The 27,543-nt window shown below is 40.8% G+C and overlaps 1 protein-coding gene across 4 annotated transcripts in view; it reads left to right on the top strand.

Annotated features, from left to right (window-relative positions):
* LOC308668895 (cytochrome P450 2J2-like) overlaps window positions 1-26,701 on the top strand; it is a 38,942-nt gene extending 12,241 nt beyond the window's left edge. For all 4 annotated transcript variants that reach the window (XM_081329162.1, XM_081329161.1, XM_081329160.1 and 1 more), the window contains 7 exons: window positions 4,621-4,770; window positions 4,967-5,127; window positions 5,701-5,877; window positions 8,392-8,533; window positions 11,799-11,986; window positions 12,469-12,610; window positions 26,358-26,701. In XM_081329162.1, the coding sequence (XP_081185288.1) occupies window positions 4,621-4,770; window positions 4,967-5,127; window positions 5,701-5,877; window positions 8,392-8,533; window positions 11,799-11,986; window positions 12,469-12,610; window positions 26,358-26,548 (1,151 nt within the window). In that variant the 3' untranslated portion in view covers window positions 26,549-26,701. The remainder of the gene's footprint in view (window positions 1-4,620; window positions 4,771-4,966; window positions 5,128-5,700; window positions 5,878-8,391; window positions 8,534-11,798; window positions 11,987-12,468; window positions 12,611-26,357) is intronic.
* The last annotated feature ends 842 nt before the right edge of the window (window positions 26,702-27,543 follow it).

Here is a 27,543-nt window from a genome sequence, read left to right as displayed (position 1 = left end):
GGATTATCTGAAGGAACACCTGCTGCCAACATTAACTCCCCATCATCCTGTGCGCTCCCACAGGGAGGGCCTTCTTAGGGTACCGCCGGTGAAGGATTGCCGGCGGGTGACTCCCAGAGAGAGGACCTTCTCTGTGGGTGCGCCTGCCCTTTGGAACCAACTTCCTATGGAACTTAGGACTGCCCCTGACCTCCGTTCATTTTGCCGGGACCTAAAAACTTGGCTCTTTGAGCTGTCTGGCCTAGACTGAGGGGTTTTTAATTGGGTTTTAAAGTTTTAACGGGCTTAAATTTAATTAATTGTTTAAAATTTATTTTAACTTTTTTTTATTGAAAAGTTTTACAGTACATTTTATCTTTAACAATCCCCCCTCCCCCCACCCCTACCTAACCCTCCCTGTCCCTCCCCCCCATTTCCCCCTCCCCCCCGACTTCCCAGAGCTAAGTACAAGGTATAAAAACAAAGAACAATCATAAACATCCATATGCTAACAACAATAAACTATTAATTCTATCGCTCTCTAGCTCATATAAGATAACTACAAGCAATATTACATATAAAAAGAAAAAGAAAAGAAAAAAGAAAGGAAGACTTATTCAAATGCTAAATGAAACTTTTTAGTCCCATATTTATTCTGGATATAATCAATCCATTTTTTCCACTCCATAATATAACGTTCTTGCGAATGATCTTTCAAGTAAGCCGAAATCTTTGCCATTTCCGCCAGGTCAGAAACCTTTAGAGTCCATTCTTCTATAGTCGGCAGTTCCTCCTTCTTCCAATATTGACCTATTAAGAGTCTTGCTGCTGTAATTAAGTTCAACATCAACTTAGTGTCCACAACAGTAGCATCTGTAATTATACCCAACAAAAACAATTGCGGACAAAACTTTATCCTTTGCTTGAAGATCTTCTGCATATTCCACCAAATTTTTATCCAAAAAGCCTTAACATTTTTGCAGGTCCACCATATATGAAAATATGTTACATCTTCGCCACCACACCTCCAACATTTTGGCTGATAGTTCGGATACATACTTGCAAGCTTTTTAGGATCTAAATGCCATCTATAAAACATTTTATAAAAGTTCTCTCTTAGGTTTTGGGCTTGTGTGAATTTTACATTCCTCACCCAGATCTTTTCCCACGTGTCCATTGTAATAACTTCTTGAATATTCTGGGCCCATTTTATCATACAATCTTTAACAAGTTCTGTTTCTGAGTCAATTTCTATCAATGCAAGATATATCCGTTTGATATGTGCTAGACCCTGATTTCTAATTTGCTTTATCAAATTTTCATCAGTCATTGCAAAACCAATTTTCTGATCTTCTTTCCACCTGGCCCGTAACTGAGTATATTGAAACCAAGTTTGAACAATCTTCTCATCTCGCAAGAGGTTGTACGGCTTCAAACACCAGACATTTCTTTCCAAGCTTAAAATCTCCTTATACGTAGTCACATCATGTTTGAAGCCAACATTTATGTTTTCTATTGCGTGTTTTGGAATTGCCCACAACGGCATCTTGTAATCTAACTTATGTCTATACTTCTTCCAAACTCTCAATAATGCCTGTCTTAAAATATGCACTTTAAACACATTATCTACCTTCTTATCATACAACAAATATGCATGCCAGCCAAATAACAAGTCATGGCCCTCAAGATAAAATTTATTTTAACTTTTGTATTGTATGGTTTTAATTGCCCTGTAAACCGCCCTGAGTCCTATGGGAATAGGGTGGTATATAAGTCAAATTAATCATCATCATCATCATCATCATCATCACACCGGAAGTCAGCAGGCCCCGACAGTTGTTATGGATGGCTCGTCTGAGTTTTCGTAGACATCTGAACTGAGGGTTGACCCACGCTCCATGAACTTCACTAGCCATACTCCTTTGGCATCCAAGAATACTGTTGCCACAACCATTTTGGCAGACAATGTTTGTTGAGCTTTTGGGGGTTTCTTTCATGAGTGAGCATGACACCACACCATTGATGGCTGTTTGCTTTCGGCATTCAGGTATGATACCCAGGTCTCATTGCCGGTCACAATTCTGTTAAGAGATTGTTCTTCTTCCTCGGCATAATGCATGAGAAAGTCCAAAGCAGAACCCAGATTTGGTGCTGAGTGACTACCACCTCTTCATTTCAAACCTTGTAAGACGTTATGACAAGTGCCTAATTTGAATGGTGATCATGTCAAAAAATAATGCAATATTGTAGTTTTCTAATGTATATAATAAAAGTTCTGTACCTGCGAGTGTCTGTCATAATGAAATGAAGATTTATTCCCAAATTGCCCTGGTAGATATGCTATAGTGGCATATATATGTATATGTATATGTATATGTATATGTATATGTATATGTATATGTATATGTATATGTATATGTATATGTATATGTTGAGAGATAAAGGTAAAGGTAAAGGTTCCCCCGCACATGCATGCTAGTTGCTTCCAACTCTAGGGGCCGGTGCTCATCTCTGTTTCAAAGCTGAAGAGCCAGCACTTGTCCAAGGACATCTCTGTGGTCATGTGGCCGGCATGACTAGACGCCAAAGGTGCATGGAACGCTGTTACTTTCCCACCATAGTGGTCCCTATTTTTCTACTTGCATTTTTACGTGCTTTCAAACTGCTAGGTTGGCAGAAGCTGGGACGAGTAACACATGCTCACTCTGTTGCGTGGCACCCGCCAAACTGCCAACCTTCTTATCAACAAGCTCAGCGTCCTAACCCACTGAGCCACCACGTCCCGTTATTTGTAGATATAGATATTCTAAAATTAATATGCTCACTTGCTACAATTCTTATGCTGCTATTCAATTTATATAGACTATCAACAACGTCATAACATTTTCTAACTGATATGTGATTAATTTAAGAAAAATCCAAAATTTATGGTGAATTCTAAATTTAAGCAATTGGTTCCTTGGGGTTTAGAAAGCGCTCCTTTTTCAACGTATAACTTACTAATATCTTGATAAAACTGCAGTTCTGTATCTTCCTGATTTATCTCTTTGAGTTCATGAACGTTTCTAAGAATATTTTCCCTCAAGTGGGAATCAACAAACTTGATATATTCTGGGTTTTTCCACCTTGTGGCATGATTTCAAAAAGACTATGGCTGATTTCCTTGTGATATTAATAAAGCCCAGAAAATACCGTATTTTCTGGCATATAAGATGACCCGGCGTATAAGACGACCCCCAACCTTTAAGAAGATTTTCAAGGTTTTTCGTCTTATACGCCGGAAAATACTTACATGCCCTGCCCTCCCTGTCCATCACAGAGGAGGCGAAGGCCCGACTGGCCCTGCCGGCCCTCCCACTGCTCCCGCACTTCTGCCGGCCCCCGAGGCGCAGCGTTTCCCGGGTGGCAGGCAGTGCCGGAGGGGCCGGCGCCCCTCCTGCTTCCCCCCCAGGCCTTGAACTTCTCCCATTGGGCGCAGGGCGGGGCAGCTCCACCCGCAGCCTGTTTTTTAGAACTCATGTGCCGCTTCCCTCTCACTGTCGGTCGAGGCGCGCTTGGCCCGGGCTCCCGGTCCCTCTTCCTGGCCGGCTTCCCGCCCTGCCCCTCATGGAGCTGGACTGGGCGTGCAGCCTCTTGGTGTGGCTGCTTTTCCTGGGTAGCCTGGTGGTGCGGCTCCTGCGCTCGGACCTCTTGCTGAGCCGGCGCTGCTGCTGCGCGTGGGGCTGCTGGCCGTCCTGCAGGCGCTGGGCCAGGCCGTCCTGCTGCTGCCCCTCAGCGTCGCACTCACGGCGGCTGCCTGCTGGCTCGTCTCGGCCAGCACCGCCCGGCGGAAGCACATCCCCACAGGGGGGAGAGCGGTGCTGGTGACAGGTGAGTCCGGTGGGCGCGAGGCCCTCCCCTCGGGCCAAGAGCCAACAGGCAGCGCCGCCTTCGCGTGGGGAGAGCCGCCCGACGCTCCCGCCCAGCCGTGTCCCGGAGCCGCGCCGGAGATAGCTCGGTTGCGCGGGGCGGCCCGGCTTTGCAAGAACGGGGACGCTCGACTGATTTGTTTTTTTTCCGGCGTATAAGACGACCCGGCGTATAAGACGACCCCCCAACTTTTGAGAAGATTTTCATGGGTTAAAAAGTCGTCTTATACACCAGAAAATACGGTAATCATTCTGTTATGTGGCAATGAAGCTACATTGTTTTGTCTGACACCCTGCATTCAAATTTTTCATCCAGAAGATTATTTTGAGTCTTTTTTTTAATACAAGAATGCTGGACATTTACATATGGACTATCAACAATTTCATGCACTTCTTTAGACATTTTCTTAATTTGTTTATTCATACTAAAACTATTACTTTGCTTGCTATGTTATTTTGTACCCTTAGACCTTGCACTTATCTTTGAAATATATCATTCACCAGTTCCTTAATTTGAAATTGTTTTTTAAATAAAAAAATAGTTGTTTTTTTATACTACATAAATATGTCAGGTAAAGACACATTTGGCTGGCTTTTCTTATAACATTTTGTTCACTTATTTGGTATTCTCTCCAGAAATCCAGAGAGATATTTGGCAACAACTAGACCTAACTGTTTTTTTTAACATGAATGTTATCAGGAATCATTATTCACTGTCGGCTGATGTCCACAGGAATTATTTTTTCCAGTGGCCACACCTGGAAACAGCAGAGACACTTTGGCATCACTGCTCTGCGGAAGCTGGGCCTGGGGAAGAAAAGCATTGAGCGTCAGATAGAAGATGCAGCTCAGACATTGGTGGAGATCTTTAGACAAACAAAAGGTATGCATTTTGGGGTAATCATAATGGCTCAAGTCCTTGCTTGCAGAAATCTTTTCCATTCTGAGTAGTTTGAATAAAAGCAATGCATTCGATTTGATTTTTCTATTTTTGAAACAATTGATCCCCAGTTGTCTTCCTTCATCCACTTAGAAGTCTTGTTCCTTAAAAATTCATTATCAAATATCTTCATTTGCAGGACAGCCATTTGACCCTTCATTCCCTGTACTAAATGTAGTTTCTAATATTATATGTGCTTTGAATTTTGGACATCCATTTGCTCTTGAAGATGAAAACTTCCAGAAGTTAATTCAAGCCCTTAATTTTCTTTTTAATTTCACTGGTAACATTTTCCACTTGGTAAGTCATGTTTTCTATTAAATAGACAAAGCTTCCCAAACCAAGAGTTTGAAACTACTCTCTGTCCAATCATACCTGGAGCAGGTATTTATATGCACTGTATAGCCAGTAGAACATTTGTTAAAATGTTGAGACCCAAGAACTGTGTGATAGGGTGAGCTCTCATTCCTTCATCAGTTCCTGCCTGCCTAGCAGTTTGAAAGCATGCCAATACAAGTAGATAAATAGGTACCACTTCAGTGGGAAGGTAACTGTGTACCATGCATCTCAGCATATAGTCATGCCACCACATGACTCTGAAAGCTTCTTTTGACAATATTGGCTGTCTTGGCTAGGATATAGAGATGAACACCACCCCCAGATTCAAACATGACTAGACAGGGGAAGCCTAACCTATGTTACTTTAACTGTGACTTATAGAGGTATCTTCTGCCTTTTTAATTTTAATACTGTATCTTTTATTTTTAAACACATAAATACAACAAATATAGCGCATTGTGAGAGTGAAGTGTTGAGAATCTTCTGTAACTCTGGTATATAAATAGATAACATTACCTCTTCTGTTTTTATTAGATTTATCATGAGTTCCCACAATTAATGAACTACCTCCCAGGCCCTCACAAGAAAGCCCTGGCTTCTAGGGAGCTTATCCTGTCCTTCGCAAAGCAGGAAATAGAGAAACACAAGGAATTTCACGCTCTGCATGAGCCACAGGATTTCATTGATTACTATCTTCTTCAGATGGAGAAGGTATGGATTTATTGTACTTCAACATATGGGCAAGGAATTATTACATTCCTCACTATAAGTAAACAAGAGGAGCTACTAGTTTTGTTTTCCTTGGAGGTTTTTTTTCCCCATTCAGCTCCCATTTTGAATTTAACCCAGCCTAAATGTTGAAAGAAAAATCTCCATCAGGGTCCAGTCCAAACCGGAAACAACAAAATGGAGATGGCTTTAGAAAGAAGTTTGTAGTTTATTGAAGAGTAGAACCACAAGACATGAGGCTCTGGAGTAGCTGACCACACGTAGCTGGGAGTGGTGGGTTTTTATACCTTCTTGGGCTTTTGAGGTTGTTTCCTATTCCTGTGGCATGACCTTTGATCTGAGCTTCAGTGTGTCTTTCTGGTATTCTGATGGTGGTGGGGTATGCAGATTTTAGGGGTCTTTGTCTTTCTAATCTCATCAGCTTCTAGCTTCATGGCTCCAACCTTTCTGAATAGGTTTATAACATCTGCGTTTCTAAAAGGTGGTTTCCTGAATTTCTACTGGGGGCTATTAAGAAAAACTGGGCCTGCTTTTCTGCCTTTAAGATCCTTTGGGGAAATATATTCTATCTTTTAATATTCCCTAAATATTTCTTTCTGGGGGGGGGTTGATGTCCTCCCACTTAAATTCCAGATGCTTCTAAGTAAGAGCTATATTGCACCTCTTCAGCATCATACCATTCTCCTTTTGTCTAAAGAAGTTTGACTAAGAAGGAAAAGAATTAGCAAGGATTTTTGATTAATTCATACTTAAATGAATACTTTCCATGAAGTGATTAGAAAAGGACAGATACTTTCACAGCCTTGACAATAAGTAAAAGTGTAAAACAGTTTGAGACAAGGAAAATAGGTCCCCTTCCCCAATGTTTTCAGAGAAAGATCCAGAATGATGTTTTCTAAAAGCAACTTTTATTGATTTGAACTGAGTCACTTCATTTACTTTGTATTCCAACAGTGTGGGGTGTACCATTGGCCTGGTCACCACATTCAAGATATGCACCCTTCTTAATATTGTGCTCCATTCCTAAACCATTTAAGCAGATTTTCTACCTCTGTACAATTGGTTCAAGGATGGTTCATTTTTCACTCACTTTCCTGATATCATCAGTATATAGTAGCATCCGTGAGTGTTATAATTGTAAGTTTCTGGTTACAGTATTCATATTGAGTAAAAAGAACAACATTGAACCATTGTGGATGGAAAAGAAGTAGATCATATGGTTGTTGTTGTTAGTTGCGAAGTCATGTCTGACCCATCACGAACCCATGGACAATGTTCCTCCAGGCCTTCCTGTCCTCTACCATCTTCTGGAGTCCCTTTAAGCTCATGCCTACTGCTTCAGTGACTCCATCCAGCCACCTCATTCTCTGTCATCCCCTTCTTCTCTTGTCTTTCCCAACATTAGGCTCTTCTCCAGTGAGTTCTTCCTTCTCATTAGGTGGGCAAAGTATTTGAGTTTCAACTTCAGGATCTGGCCTGCTAAAGAGCAGTCAGAGTTCATCTCCTCTAGGCCTGATCGGTTTGATCGCCCTGCAGTCAAAGGGACTCGCAGGAGTCTTCTCCAGCACCATAGTTCAAAGGTATCAATTCTTTAGCGCTCAGCCTTTCTTATGGTCCAACTTTCACAGCCATACATTGCAATTGGGAAGACCATAGCCTTGAATATTAGCACTTTTGTTGGCAGGGTATCATATGGTACTTGATCATATGGTACTTGGTATCAAGAGCGTAAGGGACGCAGTGGCTCAGTGGGTTAAGACGCTGAGCTTGTCGATCAGAAGATTGGCAGTTTGGTGGGTCAAATCCCGAGTGCCACATAACAGAGTGAGCACCTGTTACTCGTCCCAGCTTCTGCCAACCTAGCAGTTCGAAAGCACATAAAAATGCAAGTAGAAAAATAGGGACCACTACGGTGGGAAGGTAACAGCGCTCCGTGCGCCTTTGGCGTCTAGTCATGCCGGCCACATGACCACGGAGATGTCCTCGGACAAGCGCTGGCTCTTCGGCTTTGAAACGGAGATGAGCACTGGCCCCTAGAGTTGGAAACGACTAACCTTTACCTTTTTTATCAAGAGCATGCGAAGTATTAGTGCTGCTTTATACTGCACTGCTGAGACCACATTTGGAATATTACATCCAGTTTTGGTCACCATGATGCAAAAAGATGTTGAGACCCTAGAAAAAGTGCAGAAAAAAGCAACAAAGATGATTAGGGAACTGGAGGCTAAAACATATAAAGAACAGTTGCAGGAACTGGGTATATTTAATTTAATGGAGAGAAGGACTGGGGTGACATGCATTTATTATTATTTATTCACTAAATTGTAATTGTAATTGGGTACTGTAATTATAGACTTCTGGGTACATTGTCCACACTGAATATAAAGAGCAATGGTGAGAGTTTTATTCCCACGACTTGCAACACGGAGGGAAAGATAACTACACAAAACTTGCATAGAATTTATTGTAATTTTCGCTTTCCATTTTAAACTTCAGAGCAGGAATGATCCCGATTCGACCTACAGTGAAGAGAACCTGCTTCAGTGTATTTGGGATTTTTTTGCTGCTGGGATAGACTCGACCTTGGCTACTCTGCTGTGGGCACTGCTCCTCTTGACCAATCATCCTGATATCCAAGGTGAGACAGACATGGGTGGGTGGAACGACGGTCACTCTCAGGTTTTAAAACACAGAGAAATATTTGAAATACTGAATGATTGAACTGAATCTATTCTTTGTAGATTCTTGACTCTATAACCAGAAGCATGAAGTTAGTAGGTTTAAAGAAAAACAAAGAATGTACATACAGAGATTCTTCTTTGAATCCTCAGTAAAATATTGAGTGAGGAACTAAAAACTGGAAATCAGTACAAATCTGAAACATTTAACACACTTCAAATGCAGAAATTTACCAAAGTTTTTAGACATGTTACTTGTTTTCATCTTAAATTGCATATAGAAGACCAAATTACAGTAGGATAATGAATATAGGAAAAAAAATCAAGAGGACGGACATGAGGTGATGTACAATGTGAAGCTCCCTGCCATGAATAGAAGGGATGTTAGGATTGGGGGGGGAGAGTGATTATACTGCAGCTTCAGATGAAACAGATTATATGGATCCCTTTCAGTCAGGTTTCAGATCTGGTCATGGGACATCAAAAGGATTAGCTGTAGTTGTAGATGAGCTCTGTGGGGAGCAAGGTGGGGTTGGTACATCCATCCTCGCTCGTCTTGACTCTTGGTGCCCTTTGATACCATCAACCAGGATTTCCTTGGGCCTGCTGCAAGAATAGGGCTGGATTGTTTAGTGTGGTCTTACCACTGCAGTGTAAGGTAGGACTATCATGTCAGCTGCTACGTTACTTTTGTTTGTACCTCACTACCATGCGATGACAGTCTGCCATGAATGCTGGGGAGGATGGTTGGGTGGGAGAATCCTTGGGGGGGAAATGAAAGTAACTGCTTTATCTTCCCAAGATGCTGCCTCAAGGTCAGGCGAATGGGAAAAGAAGGCAACTGCATGGTTCAGTTCTTTTCTTCAAGGCCAGTTCCAATTGGTGGTGATAGGGGCAACAGGTCCAGCTCATGGCTATTCCTTTTTGGTGTGCCTCAGGGCTCCCTACTCTCCATTCCTTTTTAACGTCTTCATGAAACATCTTCATCCAACACCATGGGATGAGGTATCATCAATTTTCCCATGATATTCAATTTTGCATCTCCTTCCTTTGTGACCCAAGTGATGTGACAGTAACTGTGAGAGATGTTCTACTGGAGCACTACTTAAGTATGAGGCAGCAGTGTGCTGCAGCTGACAAAACAAGCAATCCTAGATTACATCAACAGAGTCAATAGCATCAAGACAAGAAGGAGTGATTTGTCAGATCTGCCACCATGTAAACCTCTAAATAGAAATGAACCTTGGCTCCCTGAGAAAGGTATAGTTTTATTAGTTGTCAAGTATATTGCCATAATGCATAGCCAGAACTGAGAATCTTTACCAAAATCCCTAAGTTCAACTTTTCCCACCTGTGTTCTTAGCCCCTACCTGTACTCTTTATACACTTATGATTGTGTATCATCTGACCCATCCACTGCGATAATCAAGTTCGCAGATGATACAACTGTGGTGGGTCTTATTACAGGTGGGGATGAGACAGCATATAGGGCGGAGGTACAAAAACTATCCATATGGTGTAGTAACAACAACTTGTACCTAAACATCGGCAAGACGAAAGAGATGGTGTTAGACTTCCGGAGAAAAAAGGAGGAACCTGCCCCACTTTACATCGGGGAGAACTGTGTAGAGAGAGTTTCCTCCTTTAAATTTCTGGGAGTCTACCTCTGTGAAGATCTGACCTGGAAAGTTAACACAACTCAGAGGCTTCACTTTCTTAGGGTCTTGTGGAAGAACAGGGTAGAACAACAGCTAATGACCCTCTTTTAGCGGTCTACTATAGAGAGCGTCCTCTCGTATGGTATTGTGGTTTGGTATGGTGGTCTGACAGCCGCAGATAGGAAAATATTACAGAGGGTAGTGAGCACAGCACAAGACATTGTGGGCTGTTCCCTGACACCACTGGATGACATCGCCAGGGCTCGTTGCCTTGGAAGAGTGAGGAAGATTCTCAGGGATGACTCACACCCTGGACAGTATCTCTTTACTCTCCTACCATCCGGTAGGAGATATAGGAATATAGCCAGCCGTATCAACAGGCTGAAAAACAGCTTTTATCCGTGGGCTGTTAGGCTTTTAAATGGGACATAATCTTATGCAGAATTGACTTGGGAGGCCGGTGTGTGGTGTAGTTGGTTCACATAGTGTGGTGGGATGGAGGGTTTGTTGTCACTGTGTGTTGGGGGGAGAGAGCACGGGGGGAGGCTCAGCTAATCTCAATGTACACATGTTGTACTTTGACAATAAAGGTTTATTTATTTATTTATTATTTATTACCTGCCTCCCATGATTCCCCATGGCCAATCAGGTTCATGTGAGATGTGTAGGTTGGCATGCAGCTGCCTTCTTTTCCCTGTCAGGTGACCTTGAGGCAGCATCTCGGGAAGATACAGTTGTTACTTTCATTTCCCTCCAAGCATTCCCTCTCCCAACCATCCTCCCCAGCATTCATGGCGAACTGTCATTGCATGGTAGCCAGGCCCAAGCAAGCATAAGGTGGCAGCTGACATGAGAGTCTTACTTTATATTGCCATAGTGAGAACACACTTAGAATACAACAACCATTTCTGGTCACTATGATACAAAAAGATGTTGAGGTCTTGGAAATGTGCAGAGAAGAGCAACAAAAATGATAAAGGGTCCGGGGGCTAAATCATAGGACAAATGGTTGGGAGAGCTAGATATGCGTAGCCTACTGAAGGGAAGTATTGAGGGGCATGATAATTCTCTTACAGTACATGAGAGGCTCTTACAAAGAAGAGAGGATTGAGAAATTCTCTAGGGCAGGCATGCTGGCTGAGGAATTCTGGGAGTTGAAGTCCACAAGTCATAAAAGAACCAAGTTTGAAGACCCCTGCTCTAGAGCATCAGAGGGACAAGGCATAATATATAGAAGCTTATCTAAGAGAGATCCAACCTCAAAGTAAGGAAAAGTTTCCTGTGAGGAAGAACAATTAATCGGTAGGAATGTCTTACCTCTGGAAGTTGTGGTTGCTCCATGATTAGAGTTTTTGAATGGGATTATTTAGGGCTCCTGCCTTGAGCAGAGGTTGGACTATAAGACTTCCAAAGTCCCTCCCAGTCATATGATTCTAGGAAAACATTACAATTAATGCCCTAAATGCTATTCCAAGTCCTAAAGTTCTATTGAGGATTAAAATGTGGAAACAAATAAAGAAAACACAATATTGAAAATGAACCACCTATTTCTATCATTGTTTTCCAGAGAAAGTCAAGCGGGAGATTGAAGATGTGTTTGGCTTATCAGGGTCAATTTCCTATCAGGATCGGAAGAATCTGCCTTACACCAATGCTGTGATTCATGAAATGCAGCGTGTAAAATATATCTTGCTAATTGGGGTTCCCAGGCAAAGTACAAAGGATGTAAAGATGAGGGGTTACCTTATTCCAAAGGTGAGAAACACGGTCAGGCTGCATTCCAGTAGCCCAACATGGAAGTAAAAGCAGACTATGGACTTTGACAGAAGATCTCTGTTCAGGAACTGCCAAAGTACCGGTAGTCATGCAAAGCCGAATTGGGAAGAATAGCAAACTTTTGTGGGGAATGGATGATGTGTTTAGCAGCTGTCAGAGTTTAAGGCTTAGAACCATAAATTACATTTTCTATTTATTGTAAGAAGATGATAATATTAAGTCAGAACTGAAATGTGTCACCATGTTTCTTATTTATTGGGGCAATCTGGATTGATAAGGACAGTTCTCTGTTTTAATGGGAGGGGAGAAAGAAGCAGCCACTCCTCTCAGAAACTGCTTTGGAAATGAACAAATAGGGGTGCATAAAGGCAAGTGAAAACCAAATGCTTCGTCAATATTATTTGAATTTTTTTGCCCATTTCCTTATGAAACTGTTCTATTTAATCCTTTTTTTTTTACAGAGGACCGTTATTATTGCAGACCTGCGCTCTGTTCTTCTTGACCCAGAACAATGGGAGACACCTGAAGAATTCAACCCAAATCACTTTTTAGATAAGGATGGGAAGTTCATTGAGCGAGAAGCGTTTCTGCCCTTCGGAATAGGTATGTTCATGAGCCCAAAGCAATTCATAATTTATAGTTTACCACCACCACCACTACCACTAAAATCATGGATTCTGAAATCATCATGGTCTGAACAGAAAATCAAGGAATCTGAATTCCTTCCTGTTTCAAAACTCTGAGAATATGAAGTTCTCCTTAGGTTACAGGGTTTAAATGACCAAGAAATACTAGTTATAATTACATTCTAATCAGTGGAGTTTTATAAGAAATATACAAGTTTACACAATTATCTTAGTTTTTTATAGTCACAAGTGCTTAAAATATTATCAGCAACATATTGTCTGGGTTTCAATGTCTAATTTACTAATATGTATCAAGTTCCTTTCTCTACCTCATTTTTCTAGCCAATTATAAAAAGTATCCCATGTTCTAAAATAAACTGAATCTTCTTTCTCTTTCATTTTCAACCTCAGTCTATCCATTTCTGCACACTCTGAGATTTTTTTTAATTAACACTTCCTCTGCTGGTAGAACTTCATTTTTCCAATATTGAGCAAATACAATTCTTGCTGCAGTTAATATATGTAAAATTAAATAAATACACTCTCATAATTACCTACAATTATGCCTAACAAAAATAATTCTGGCTTAAAATCTAAATGTTTTTTGTCATTTTCTCTAACCATGTATGTATTCTTAACCAAAATCTTTTAGCTTTAGAGTATGTCCACCAAAGATAGTAGTAAGTGCCTATTTTTGTTTATATTTCCAACAATTATTTGATACATCTGTAAACATTTTTGCTAACCTCACAGGTGTTAAATGCCATCTATAATACATTTTGTATAAATTTTCTTTGTACACTACTACTTTTGTTATTTTCAAATTTCTTTCGCAAAGGCTTTGCCATTTTTCTAGTTCTATGTTATGTCCAAAGTTCTTTGTCCATGTTATCATTGTTTCTTTAACTTGTTCCTCTTCCATCTTTAAGCTTAGCATATATTTATAAAGTTTCTTGATCACTTTTTCATCTGATGTCAGTAATATCTTATCAAATTCTGTCTGTTCTTTATAGAACCCAGATATTTTAACATCTTTTTCATATCTCGTTTGAATTTGCAGATATGGCCATCATGCTAAATCAATACCCTGTTCTTCTAGTTCTTGTCTACCGTATTTTCCGGCGTATAAGACAACTTTTTAACCCATGAAAATCTTCTCAAAAGTTGGGGGTCGTCTTATACGCCCAGTCGTCTTATATGCTGGAAAATACTATTCACCCCTCTGATCTTTTCTCTTTTCTGCTGGATGGCGAGATCGCTGGGTGAATGGAGGTAGGCGATGGCAACCTGTGGTTAAACAGCCGACGGCGAATGGGTGATGGAGGGCAAACTCTCGTCAGCTCCTGGGGCGGCTACTGCAGCCGCCGCCGCTGCTCTCTCTAGGACTGGCTATGCTGGCACTTCCAATGCTGGTTGTCAGGTCCCCGACGAGAGGAGGGGCAGGCGGTCCTCAGAGGCGCGCCGCTCGACAGTAGGAAGGGAGCACCTTTGCTCCCACCGAGGCACCGCCTGACCTGCGCCGACCAGAAGAATTGCTTGCCCGGTCACAGAGTGCGGAACTGAGAGCAGCAGCGCACCAAGCGAGAGAGCTCAGAGGAAAGAAGGTGAGGCCCCCCTTTGGCGGGGAAGGAGCAAAGCTGGGCCAATCACAGAGCAGGCAGAGCAGGGAAATGTTATGGGGGAAAGGGGGTGGGGTTTAAAAGGCGAGGCGGGCGGGACGTGGGCGTGGAGACGTTCCGTTAGAAGTAATGGAGGAGGCTCCGGGCGCTTTCTGGATCGGAATGTGCGAACTGAGGATGCCGCTACAGTCCTCGTGTTTCCCAGGGTTGCCTGTCATGCCAGAGGCATTCCCCGTAGCCCCAGATTCTTTAGCTCCCCACTTTCCTTAATTTGGGTGAATTTTGTGCTCCGTGGAGAAACATTAATACGCAAATGCCGTTTGTTTAACCGTGCAAAACTTGGGGGAAACCTTGGTATTTGGGAATGGAAAGGCTTAAGACTTTTCATTTCTGTTTTATGCACGGGCTGGGAGGGTCACGAAGTTTACCTCTTTTATTTTAGCAACATCGTGGCACTTATAAAAAAAGGGTACTAATGCTAAACGAGTTGTTAATATGCAGATTGTGTTGCAGGAAGTGAAATATTGAGTTATTAGCCCAAACCCTATAATTTAACAGGAAAAGTAGGGGGTCGTCTTATACGCCCAGTCGTCTTATACGCCGGAAAATATGGTATGTTTTAATTTTCCTTCTTTATTCAAAATGTCTTTATAAGTCACAATTTTGTCATAATTTATTAAGTTTGGATGAACAACGCTTCCATTGTGGAAAGCCATCCAGGTATTTTCATATAGATTTTTGTGCGTTTCCCATCCTAACAGAAGTGTGTTTCTTTTGTAGTGTTATTGAAAGTATCTGTGAATTTTCTTTTTTCCTTACCATAGAAAGGCATGTCATCCAAGTTGTATGTCATGTCCCTCTAGGTACAATAATCTTCTATCTCTAAGAGTTATCCACTCTTTTAGCCATGTTAGAATGGCTGCTTGATAATATAGACTCCAGTCTGGCAGTCTAAATCCTCCATTTTCTTTTGCTTCTTGAAGCATTTACAATTTTATTCTAGCTTTTTTTCCTTGCCAAATAAATTTCAATATTCATTTGTTTAGTTCATCAAAGAAGTTTTTCCCCACTTTTATTTTATTTACTGTATTTATTTATTGCATTTCTATACCGCCCTTCTCCTGAAGGACTCAGGGCGGTGTACAGGGCAATAAAAGCATTACATACAAAAGTTAAAATAAAATTAAATTAATTAAGCCCTAACAATAAATAATTAAAAATACCCCAACCCCTTAAACCGGGCCGGCCTGTTCAAATAAATAGGTTTTCAGATCACGGCGGAAAGAGCGAAGGTCGGGAGGTATAGTTTGAAACAAAAAAAGTATTTTTGGTAAAATATTCATCTTCACTGTTGCTATTCTCCCCAACATTGAAAGTTGTAGATTTGTCCATTTTTCCAAGTCTAGTTTTATTTGTTTTACTAATTTTACATAATTATCTTCTTTTATTGTTGCACATCTTGCTGTTAGGTAGATTCCCAGGTACTTCACTTTTTGACTATTTGAAGACCTGTTTTTTCTGATAACTGATTTTTTTTTCTGTAAGATTTTTAGTTAACAATTTGGTCTTTTCTCTGTTTATTTTCAGACCTGCCACTTCTCTGAATTCTTCTATCTTTTTCATAAGCCTAAAGCTTGTCTCAAGAGGTTCTTCTAGTATAAAAACTAAATCGTCTGCAAATGCTTGTAACTTGTATTTTTCATTTTTTATCCCCACTCCTTTAATTTCCGTATCTTGTCTAAAGTTTCTATTTAATACCTCCAATGTTAGTATGAATAGCAATGGAGATAGGGGACATAATGGACAGCTTCAGTTATGACAAACATGAAATGCTATTGTTCTCCCAGAAATCTAAGGTCTTATAAGTGGAAAAGTAAAGAAAGCTTCTATTTGCAAATGAAAGGTTTATCCAAATGGGCATACCTCTTGAGAAAATCAAAGTTGGAGTTTTTCAAACTTGATTCTGATGGGTCTACCAAGAAATATTGACAAGCACCACACCAAAGCACACCACACACACACACACTGTAGTGTATGCAGGTTTTGCATACACGTGTGGGTCAGTGAATTAAGGAGGTGTGGAGCTGGACAGCTCCGTGCAGGAACAGCAAGCAGGAACGGCGTTCAGCGGGAAGCCAGAACAAAGAGAGCATTCGGCGGGAGAGCCGGATTTAAAGGCATTGGCTGACCAGCTGGCAGGACGCTTGGATTTTAACCCATTGGCCAGGCAGTTACCTGTTATGTTGTTAGCTGCGAAGTCGTGTCCGACCCATCGCGACCCTATGGACAACATTCCTCCAGGCCTTCCTGTCCTCTACCATCTTCTGGAGTCCATTTAAGCTCACGCCTACTGCTTCAGTGACTCCATCCAGCCACCTCATTCTCTGTCGTCCCCTTCTTCTATTGCCCTCGATCTTTCCCAGCATTAGGCTCTTCTCCAGTGAGTCCTTCCTTCTCATTAGGTGGCCAAAGTACTTGAGTTTTAGCTTCAGGATCTGGCCTTCTAAAGAGCAGTCAGGATTGATCTCCTCTAGGACTGACCGGTTTGATCGCCTGCGCTCTGTTCTTCTTGACCCAGAACAATGGGAGACACCTGAAGAATTCAACCCAAATCACTTTTTAGATAAGGATGGGAAGTTCATTGAGCGAGAAGCGTTTCTGCCCTTCGGAATAGGTATGTTCATGAGCCCAAAGCAATTCATAATTTATAGTTTACCACCACCACCACTACCACTAAAATCATGGATTCTGAAATCATCATGGTCTGAACAGAAAATCAAGGAATCTGAATTCCTTCCTGTTTCAAAACTCTGAGAATATGAAGTTCTCCTTAGGTTACAGGGTTTAAATGACCAAGAAATACTAGTTATAATTACATTCTAATCAGTGGAGTTTTATAAGAAATATACAAGTTTACACAATTATCTTAGTTTTTTATAGTCACAAGTGCTTAAAATATTATCAGCAACATATTGTCTGGGTTTCAATGTCTAATTTACTAATATGTATCAAGTTCCTTTCTCTACCTCATTTTTCTAGCCAATTATAAAAAGTATCCCATGTTCTAAAATAAACTGAATCTTCTTTCTCTTTCATTTTCAACCTCAGTCTATCCATTTCTGCACACTCTGAGATTTTTTTTAATTAACACTTCCTCTGCTGGTAGAACTTCATTTTTCCAATATTGAGCAAATACAATTCTTGCTGCAGTTAATATATGTAAAATTAAATAAATACACTCTCATAATTACCTACAATTATGCCTAACAAAAATAATTCTGGCTTAAAATCTAAATGTTTTTTGTCATTTTCTCTAACCATGTATGTATTCTTAACCAAAATCTTTTAGCTTTAGAGTATGTCCACCAAAGATAGTAGTAAGTGCCTATTTTTGTTTATATTTCCAACAATTATTTGATACATCTGTAAACATTTTTGCTAACCTCACAGGTGTTAAATGCCATCTATAATACATTTTGTATAAATTTTCTTTGTACACTACTACTTTTGTTATTTTCAAATTTCTTTCGCAAAGGCTTTGCCATTTTTCTAGTTCTATGTTATGTCCAAAGTTCTTTGTCCATGTTATCATTGTTTCTTTAACTTGTTCCTCTTCCATCTTTAAGCTTAGCATATATTTATAAAGTTTCTTGATCACTTTTTCATCTGATGTCAGTAATATCTTATCAAATTCTGTCTGTTCTTTATAGAACCCAGATATTTTAACATCTTTTTCATATCTCGTTTGAATTTGCAGATATGGCCATCATGCTAAATCAATACCCTGTTCTTCTAGTTCTTGTCTACCGTATTTTCCGGCGTATAAGACAACTTTTTAACCCATGAAAATCTTCTCAAAAGTTGGGGGTCGTCTTATACGCCCAGTCGTCTTATATGCTGGAAAATACTATTCACCCCTCTGATCTTTTCTCTTTTCTGCTGGATGGCGAGATCGCTGGGTGAATGGAGGTAGGCGATGGCAACCTGTGGTTAAACAGCCGACGGCGAATGGGTGATGGAGGGCAAACTCTCGTCAGCTCCTGGGGCGGCTACTGCAGCCGCCGCCGCTGCTCTCTCTAGGACTGGCTATGCTGGCACTTCCAATGCTGGTTGTCAGGTCCCCGACGAGAGGAGGGGCAGGCGGTCCTCAGAGGCGCGCCGCTCGACAGTAGGAAGGGAGCACCTTTGCTCCCACCGAGGCACCGCCTGACCTGCGCCGACCAGAAGAATTGCTTGCCCGGTCACAGAGTGCGGAACTGAGAGCAGCAGCGCACCAAGCGAGAGAGCTCAGAGGAAAGAAGGTGAGGCCCCCCTTTGGCGGGGAAGGAGCAAAGCTGGGCCAATCACAGAGCAGGCAGAGCAGGGAAATGTTATGGGGGAAAGGGGGTGGGGTTTAAAAGGCGAGGCGGGCGGGACGTGGGCGTGGAGACGTTCCGTTAGAAGTAATGGAGGAGGCTCCGGGCGCTTTCTGGATCGGAATGTGCGAACTGAGGATGCCGCTACAGTCCTCGTGTTTCCCAGGGTTGCCTGTCATGCCAGAGGCATTCCCCGTAGCCCCAGATTCTTTAGCTCCCCACTTTCCTTAATTTGGGTGAATTTTGTGCTCCGTGGAGAAACATTAATACGCAAATGCCGTTTGTTTAACCGTGCAAAACTTGGGGGAAACCTTGGTATTTGGGAATGGAAAGGCTTAAGACTTTTCATTTCTGTTTTATGCACGGGCTGGGAGGGTCACGAAGTTTACCTCTTTTATTTTAGCAACATCGTGGCACTTATAAAAAAAGGGTACTAATGCTAAACGAGTTGTTAATATGCAGATTGTGTTGCAGGAAGTGAAATATTGAGTTATTAGCCCAAACCCTATAATTTAACAGGAAAAGTAGGGGGTCGTCTTATACGCCCAGTCGTCTTATACGCCGGAAAATATGGTATGTTTTAATTTTCCTTCTTTATTCAAAATGTCTTTATAAGTCACAATTTTGTCATAATTTATTAAGTTTGGATGAACAACGCTTCCATTGTGGAAAGCCATCCAGGTATTTTCATATAGATTTTTGTGCGTTTCCCATCCTAACAGAAGTGTGTTTCTTTTGTAGTGTTATTGAAAGTATCTGTGAATTTTCTTTTTTCCTTACCATAGAAAGGCATGTCATCCAAGTTGTATGTCATGTCCCTCTAGGTACAATAATCTTCTATCTCTAAGAGTTATCCACTCTTTTAGCCATGTTAGAATGGCTGCTTGATAATATAGACTCCAGTCTGGCAGTCTAAATCCTCCATTTTCTTTTGCTTCTTGAAGCATTTACAATTTTATTCTAGCTTTTTTTCCTTGCCAAATAAATTTCAATATTCATTTGTTTAGTTCATCAAAGAAGTTTTTCCCCACTTTTATTTTATTTACTGTATTTATTTATTGCATTTCTATACCGCCCTTCTCCTGAAGGACTCAGGGCGGTGTACAGGGCAATAAAAGCATTACATACAAAAGTTAAAATAAAATTAAATTAATTAAGCCCTAACAATAAATAATTAAAAATACCCCAACCCCTTAAACCGGGCCGGCCTGTTCAAATAAATAGGTTTTCAGATCACGGCGGAAAGAGCGAAGGTCGGGAGGTATAGTTTGAAACAAAAAAAGTATTTTTGGTAAAATATTCATCTTCACTGTTGCTATTCTCCCCAACATTGAAAGTTGTAGATTTGTCCATTTTTCCAAGTCTAGTTTTATTTGTTTTACTAATTTTACATAATTATCTTCTTTTATTGTTGCACATCTTGCTGTTAGGTAGATTCCCAGGTACTTCACTTTTTGACTATTTGAAGACCTGTTTTTTCTGATAACTGATTTTTTTTTCTGTAAGATTTTTAGTTAACAATTTGGTCTTTTCTCTGTTTATTTTCAGACCTGCCACTTCTCTGAATTCTTCTATCTTTTTCATAAGCCTAAAGCTTGTCTCAAGAGGTTCTTCTAGTATAAAAACTAAATCGTCTGCAAATGCTTGTAACTTGTATTTTTCATTTTTTATCCCCACTCCTTTAATTTCCGTATCTTGTCTAAAGTTTCTATTTAATACCTCCAATGTTAGTATGAATAGCAATGGAGATAGGGGACATAATGGACAGCTTCAGTTATGACAAACATGAAATGCTATTGTTCTCCCAGAAATCTAAGGTCTTATAAGTGGAAAAGTAAAGAAAGCTTCTATTTGCAAATGAAAGGTTTATCCAAATGGGCATACCTCTTGAGAAAATCAAAGTTGGAGTTTTTCAAACTTGATTCTGATGGGTCTACCAAGAAATATTGACAAGCACCACACCAAAGCACACCACACACACACACACTGTAGTGTATGCAGGTTTTGCATACACGTGTGGGTCAGTGAATTAAGGAGGTGTGGAGCTGGACAGCTCCGTGCAGGAACAGCAAGCAGGAACGGCGTTCAGCGGGAAGCCAGAACAAAGAGAGCATTCGGCGGGAGAGCCGGATTTAAAGGCATTGGCTGACCAGCTGGCAGGACGCTTGGATTTTAACCCATTGGCCAGGCAGTTACCTGTTATGTTGTTAGCTGCGAAGTCGTGTCCGACCCATCGCGACCCTATGGACAACATTCCTCCAGGCCTTCCTGTCCTCTACCATCTTCTGGAGTCCATTTAAGCTCACGCCTACTGCTTCAGTGACTCCATCCAGCCACCTCATTCTCTGTCGTCCCCTTCTTCTATTGCCCTCGATCTTTCCCAGCATTAGGCTCTTCTCCAGTGAGTCCTTCCTTCTCATTAGGTGGCCAAAGTACTTGAGTTTTAGCTTCAGGATCTGGCCTTCTAAAGAGCAGTCAGGATTGATCTCCTCTAGGACTGACCGGTTTGATCGCCTGCGCTCTGTTCTTCTTGACCCAGAACAATGGGAGACACCTGAAGAATTCAACCCAAATCACTTTTTAGATAAGGATGGGAAGTTCATTGAGCGAGAAGCGTTTCTGCCCTTCGGAATAGGTATGTTCATGAGCCCAAAGCAATTCATAATTTATAGTTTACCACCACCACCACTACCACTAAAATCATGGATTCTGAAATCATCATGGTCTGAACAGAAAATCAAGGAATCTGAATTCCTTCCTGTTTCAAAACTCTGAGAATATGAAGTTCTCCTTAGGTTACAGGGTTTAAATGACCAAGAAATACTAGTTATAATTACATTCTAATCAGTGGAGTTTTATAAGAAATATACAAGTTTACACAATTATCTTAGTTTTTTATAGTCACAAGTGCTTAAAATATTATCAGCAACATATTGTCTGGGTTTCAATGTCTAATTTACTAATATGTATCAAGTTCCTTTCTCTACCTCATTTTTCTAGCCAATTATAAAAAGTATCCCATGTTCTAAAATAAACTGAATCTTCTTTCTCTTTCATTTTCAACCTCAGTCTATCCATTTCTGCACACTCTGAGATTTTTTTTAATTAACACTTCCTCTGCTGGTAGAACTTCATTTTTCCAATATTGAGCAAATACAATTCTTGCTGCAGTTAATATATGTAAAATTAAATAAATACACTCTCATAATTACCTACAATTATGCCTAACAAAAATAATTCTGGCTTAAAATCTAAATGTTTTTTGTCATTTTCTCTAACCATGTATGTATTCTTAACCAAAATCTTTTAGCTTTAGAGTATGTCCACCAAAGATAGTAGTAAGTGCCTATTTTTGTTTATATTTCCAACAATTATTTGATACATCTGTAAACATTTTTGCTAACCTCACAGGTGTTAAATGCCATCTATAATACATTTTGTATAAATTTTCTTTGTACACTACTACTTTTGTTATTTTCAAATTTCTTTCGCAAAGGCTTTGCCATTTTTCTAGTTCTATGTTATGTCCAAAGTTCTTTGTCCATGTTATCATTGTTTCTTTAACTTGTTCCTCTTCCATCTTTAAGCTTAGCATATATTTATAAAGTTTCTTGATCACTTTTTCATCTGATGTCAGTAATATCTTATCAAATTCTGTCTGTTCTTTATAGAACCCAGATATTTTAACATCTTTTTCATATCTCGTTTGAATTTGCAGATATGGCCATCATGCTAAATCAATACCCTGTTCTTCTAGTTCTTGTCTACCGTATTTTCCGGCGTATAAGACAACTTTTTAACCCATGAAAATCTTCTCAAAAGTTGGGGGTCGTCTTATACGCCCAGTCGTCTTATATGCTGGAAAATACTATTCACCCCTCTGATCTTTTCTCTTTTCTGCTGGATGGCGAGATCGCTGGGTGAATGGAGGTAGGCGATGGCAACCTGTGGTTAAACAGCCGACGGCGAATGGGTGATGGAGGGCAAACTCTCGTCAGCTCCTGGGGCGGCTACTGCAGCCGCCGCCGCTGCTCTCTCTAGGACTGGCTATGCTGGCACTTCCAATGCTGGTTGTCAGGTCCCCGACGAGAGGAGGGGCAGGCGGTCCTCAGAGGCGCGCCGCTCGACAGTAGGAAGGGAGCACCTTTGCTCCCACCGAGGCACCGCCTGACCTGCGCCGACCAGAAGAATTGCTTGCCCGGTCACAGAGTGCGGAACTGAGAGCAGCAGCGCACCAAGCGAGAGAGCTCAGAGGAAAGAAGGTGAGGCCCCCCTTTGGCGGGGAAGGAGCAAAGCTGGGCCAATCACAGAGCAGGCAGAGCAGGGAAATGTTATGGGGGAAAGGGGGTGGGGTTTAAAAGGCGAGGCGGGCGGGACGTGGGCGTGGAGACGTTCCGTTAGAAGTAATGGAGGAGGCTCCGGGCGCTTTCTGGATCGGAATGTGCGAACTGAGGATGCCGCTACAGTCCTCGTGTTTCCCAGGGTTGCCTGTCATGCCAGAGGCATTCCCCGTAGCCCCAGATTCTTTAGCTCCCCACTTTCCTTAATTTGGGTGAATTTTGTGCTCCGTGGAGAAACATTAATACGCAAATGCCGTTTGTTTAACCGTGCAAAACTTGGGGGAAACCTTGGTATTTGGGAATGGAAAGGCTTAAGACTTTTCATTTCTGTTTTATGCACGGGCTGGGAGGGTCACGAAGTTTACCTCTTTTATTTTAGCAACATCGTGGCACTTATAAAAAAAGGGTACTAATGCTAAACGAGTTGTTAATATGCAGATTGTGTTGCAGGAAGTGAAATATTGAGTTATTAGCCCAAACCCTATAATTTAACAGGAAAAGTAGGGGGTCGTCTTATACGCCCAGTCGTCTTATACGCCGGAAAATATGGTATGTTTTAATTTTCCTTCTTTATTCAAAATGTCTTTATAAGTCACAATTTTGTCATAATTTATTAAGTTTGGATGAACAACGCTTCCATTGTGGAAAGCCATCCAGGTATTTTCATATAGATTTTTGTGCGTTTCCCATCCTAACAGAAGTGTGTTTCTTTTGTAGTGTTATTGAAAGTATCTGTGAATTTTCTTTTTTCCTTACCATAGAAAGGCATGTCATCCAAGTTGTATGTCATGTCCCTCTAGGTACAATAATCTTCTATCTCTAAGAGTTATCCACTCTTTTAGCCATGTTAGAATGGCTGCTTGATAATATAGACTCCAGTCTGGCAGTCTAAATCCTCCATTTTCTTTTGCTTCTTGAAGCATTTACAATTTTATTCTAGCTTTTTTTCCTTGCCAAATAAATTTCAATATTCAATATTCAAATAAATTTCAATATTCAATATTCAATATTCATTATGCAAAGTTCATCAAAGAAGTTTTTTCCCACTTTTATTTTATTTTATTTATTTATTGAATTTCTATACCGCCCTTCTCCTGAAGGACTCAGGGCGGTGTACAGGGCAATAAAAGCATTACATACAAAAGTTAAAATAAAATTAAATTAATTAAGCCCTAACAATAAATAATTAAAAATACCCCAACCCCTTAAAGCAGGCCGGCCTGTTCAAATAAATAGGTTTTCAGATCACGGCGGAAAGAGCGAAGGTCGGGAGCCACCTTTTATAGGTATAGTTTGAAACAAAAAAAGTATTTTTGGTAAAATATTCATCTTCACTGTTGCTATTCTCTCCAACATTGAAAGTTGTAGATTTGTCCATTTTTCCAAGTCTAGTTTTATTTGTTTTACTAATTTTACATAATTATCTTCTTTTATTGTTGCACATCTTGCTGTTAGGTAGATTCCCAGATACTTCACTTTTTGACTATTTGAAGACCTGTTTTTTCTGATAACTGATTTTTTTTCCTGTAAGATTTTTAGTTAACAATTTGGTCTTTTCTCTGTTTATTTTCAGACCTGCCACTTCTCTGAATTCTTCTATCTTTTTCATAAGCCTAAAGCTTGTCTCAAGATGTTCTTCTAGTATAAAAACTAAATCGTCTGCAAATGCTTGTAACTTGTATTTTTCATTTTTTATCCCCAGTCCTTTAATTTCCGTATCTTGTCTAAAGTTTCTATTTAATACCTCCAATGTTAGTATGAATAGCAATGGAGATAGGGGACATAATGGACAGCTTCAGTTATGACAAACATGAAATGCTATTGTTCTCCCAGAAATCTAAGGTCTTATAAGTGGAAAAGTAAAGAAAGCTTCTATTTGCAAATGAAAGGTTTATCCAAATGGGCATACCTCTTGAGAAAGTCAAAGTTGGAGTTTTTCAAACTTGATTCTGATGGGTCTACCAAGAAATATTGACAAGCACCACACCAAAGCACACCACACACACACACTGTAGTGTATGCAGGTTTTGCATACACGTGTGGGTCAGTGAATTAAGGAGGTGTGGAGCTGGACAGCTCCGTGCAGGAACAGCAAGCAGGAACAGCGTTCGGCGGGAAGCCAGAACAAAGAGAGCATTCGGCAGGAGAGCCGGATTTAAAGGCATTGGCTGACCAGCCGGCAGGACGCTTGGATTTTAACCCATTGGCCAGGCAGTTACCTGGCCAGGTATAAATGAGGGCTGAAATCCTTTGTTCCCCAGTTCGGCCATGTTCCTCAATAAAACAACTTAGCTCCTGAACCTGTGTCATCTCTGATTCCGGAACCCAACTTAACACACACACAAACACACACACACACACACACACACCTCAAATACTCTTTCAACTATTCTATTTGCTCCCTGTTCTTTCAGGAAATTTCCCTTTAGTTCTAGATTGGTTCTCTCCTTAATTAATTTCCATCCATTGCTTCTTGTCCAATCTGAAGGACTGGAACCACTGTGCCCCCATAGCTGAAGTCCAACAGAGGCACAGAAGAATACTTGGTCAATGAGCTGAAAATTAGCTCTCTTCACATCAGGTTTCTGACATATTTTATTTGCCAAGACAACCAAAACAGATTCAGTAGCATAGAGCAGGGATTTTTAACCTTTTCACCCATTGTACGACTTTTAGAATGTGGTATAAAGGTCACCTCCAATTTCTGCAGAAGCTCATTTCCATCCCTGCAGAATGGCTTCCACATCTGTCTATGCAAAAAGAGTTATGCAAAGCTGGTTCTTGCTCTGATGGAAACAAAACACAAAAGCCACTGACTGGGGCCCAATACTAGTTGGGACAGATTCCTGCTAAACCAGGCATCCTGGATCATTCCTGAACTAGTAATATGAGCATGAATATTTAAATCCCTGGGGGGGGGAGAATCAAATGTAGCCGAATTCCACTTATTATGATGGGGCAGGAAGAAAGCCTGCTTTGCAGAATGCTATTCTCACATTCGTCCAGGCAGCCTGATGTAGTAAGCAAAAAATAAAAAAATAGGTGTTTGGTCACTGAAAGGGAATTCCTATAGATTATGTGCATTCCACCTCCTGTACTCTGATGCACCATAGAATATGTTGGTGGACAGAGAGATGAGAAAGTGACTTCCTTCTAGTAGACCCATCTCTGGAAGTACTTGCGAGATCAGTTATTTCCCAGAGTGTATAGCTTTGCCTTTGAAATGGTGTACCATCTACCACAACCTTAATTAAAGTTATGCTATGAGTTAAAGTTATGCTCAAAGATACTAGGTCAACATGGAAATCTTCTTGGGATCTTACAGATTGTTTCAGAATTCCTTGATGATGTACTTATAAACTGGAGGACAGATTATGACCCCCTTCGTGCATGCTTTGTCTCATCTACAGGTGGACGTGCATGTATGGGACAGCTGCTGGCAAGAACTGAGATCTTCATCTTTCTGACCAGCCTGTTGAGGGCTTTCAGCTTCCGGTTGCCTGAAGGAGTGAAAGAACTCAATGAAGCACCTGTCCTAAAAGCGACAATGCATCCACACCCTTACAAATTTTGTGCTATTTCCACACAGGCCAAAACCTAAACAACAAAAAAAGCACAAAACTAAATACAGCATACTTGTTCAGTATGATAAATGTTTCCTATATACCTATTCACTTAATATTGTGTTTTGCTTCTATTTACACAATACTGAAACTTGTTCAATATATTGCTGGGTTCACACAACATGCCTAACCTTGTCAAACAGACAGCTGTATGCTTGTTATGTTTTATTTATTTATTTCCTTTGGATGCCAATACAATTCACTGGAGTAGAGCCTAATGCTGGGAAAGGTTGAGGGCAAGAGAAGAAGGGGACGACAGAGAATGAGGTGGCTGGATGGAGTCACTGAAGCCGTAGGTGTGAGCTTAAATGGACTCCAGAAGATGGTAGAGGACAGGAAGGCCTGGAGGAACATTGACCATAGGGTCACAATGGGTCAGACACACTTCGCAACTAACAACAACAACAACATATTACCATCCATTAAGTCTTAGTACCTTTTTTCATCTGATCCCTTAGTTTGTTTATCCCTTTCCAAAATGAAGGTTCTAATCACTCCTGTGCTTATTCCAACCTAAGATTTTTTAAAGATTTAATACTTTCATAAATCTTCATTAGCCACGTATTAAAGGAATGTAGTGTAATCAAACTTGCCCTTATGGAGGGTATTAATATTGTTTTAAAAAGCCCATTAACAAGCAAATTCCAGAAATCAAGAAAGGAATTATGCGAACTTAGTATGCTTTTGAAGGTGCTGATTACGGTTTGGACAAAGGTGGTGATCCTTTGGCCCTCAGAGTTCCAATTTGTTTGATATCATATTCTTACAGTGTCTTCATGAGGACATTCTGTTTGGAATGTGTGTGGGCAATAATGAGCCCTCTCCTTGTCCAGAGAGGAATTCCGAAAAGCTGGTCCATTCACTGGCTCCTCATTTCACTTAAATGGCACTACCTCCACATGGAGGGAAGTAAGCAGTGGGGTACCACAAGGCTCTGTCTTAGGCCCAGTGCTCTTCAATATCTTCATAAATG

Source organism: Vipera berus (assembly GCF_964194415.1).
Source record: "Vipera berus genome assembly, chromosome: 5".
NCBI classification, from domain to species: domain Eukaryota; kingdom Metazoa; phylum Chordata; class Lepidosauria; order Squamata; family Viperidae; genus Vipera; species Vipera berus.
This window is presented reverse-complemented; position numbering and strand designations above follow the sequence as displayed.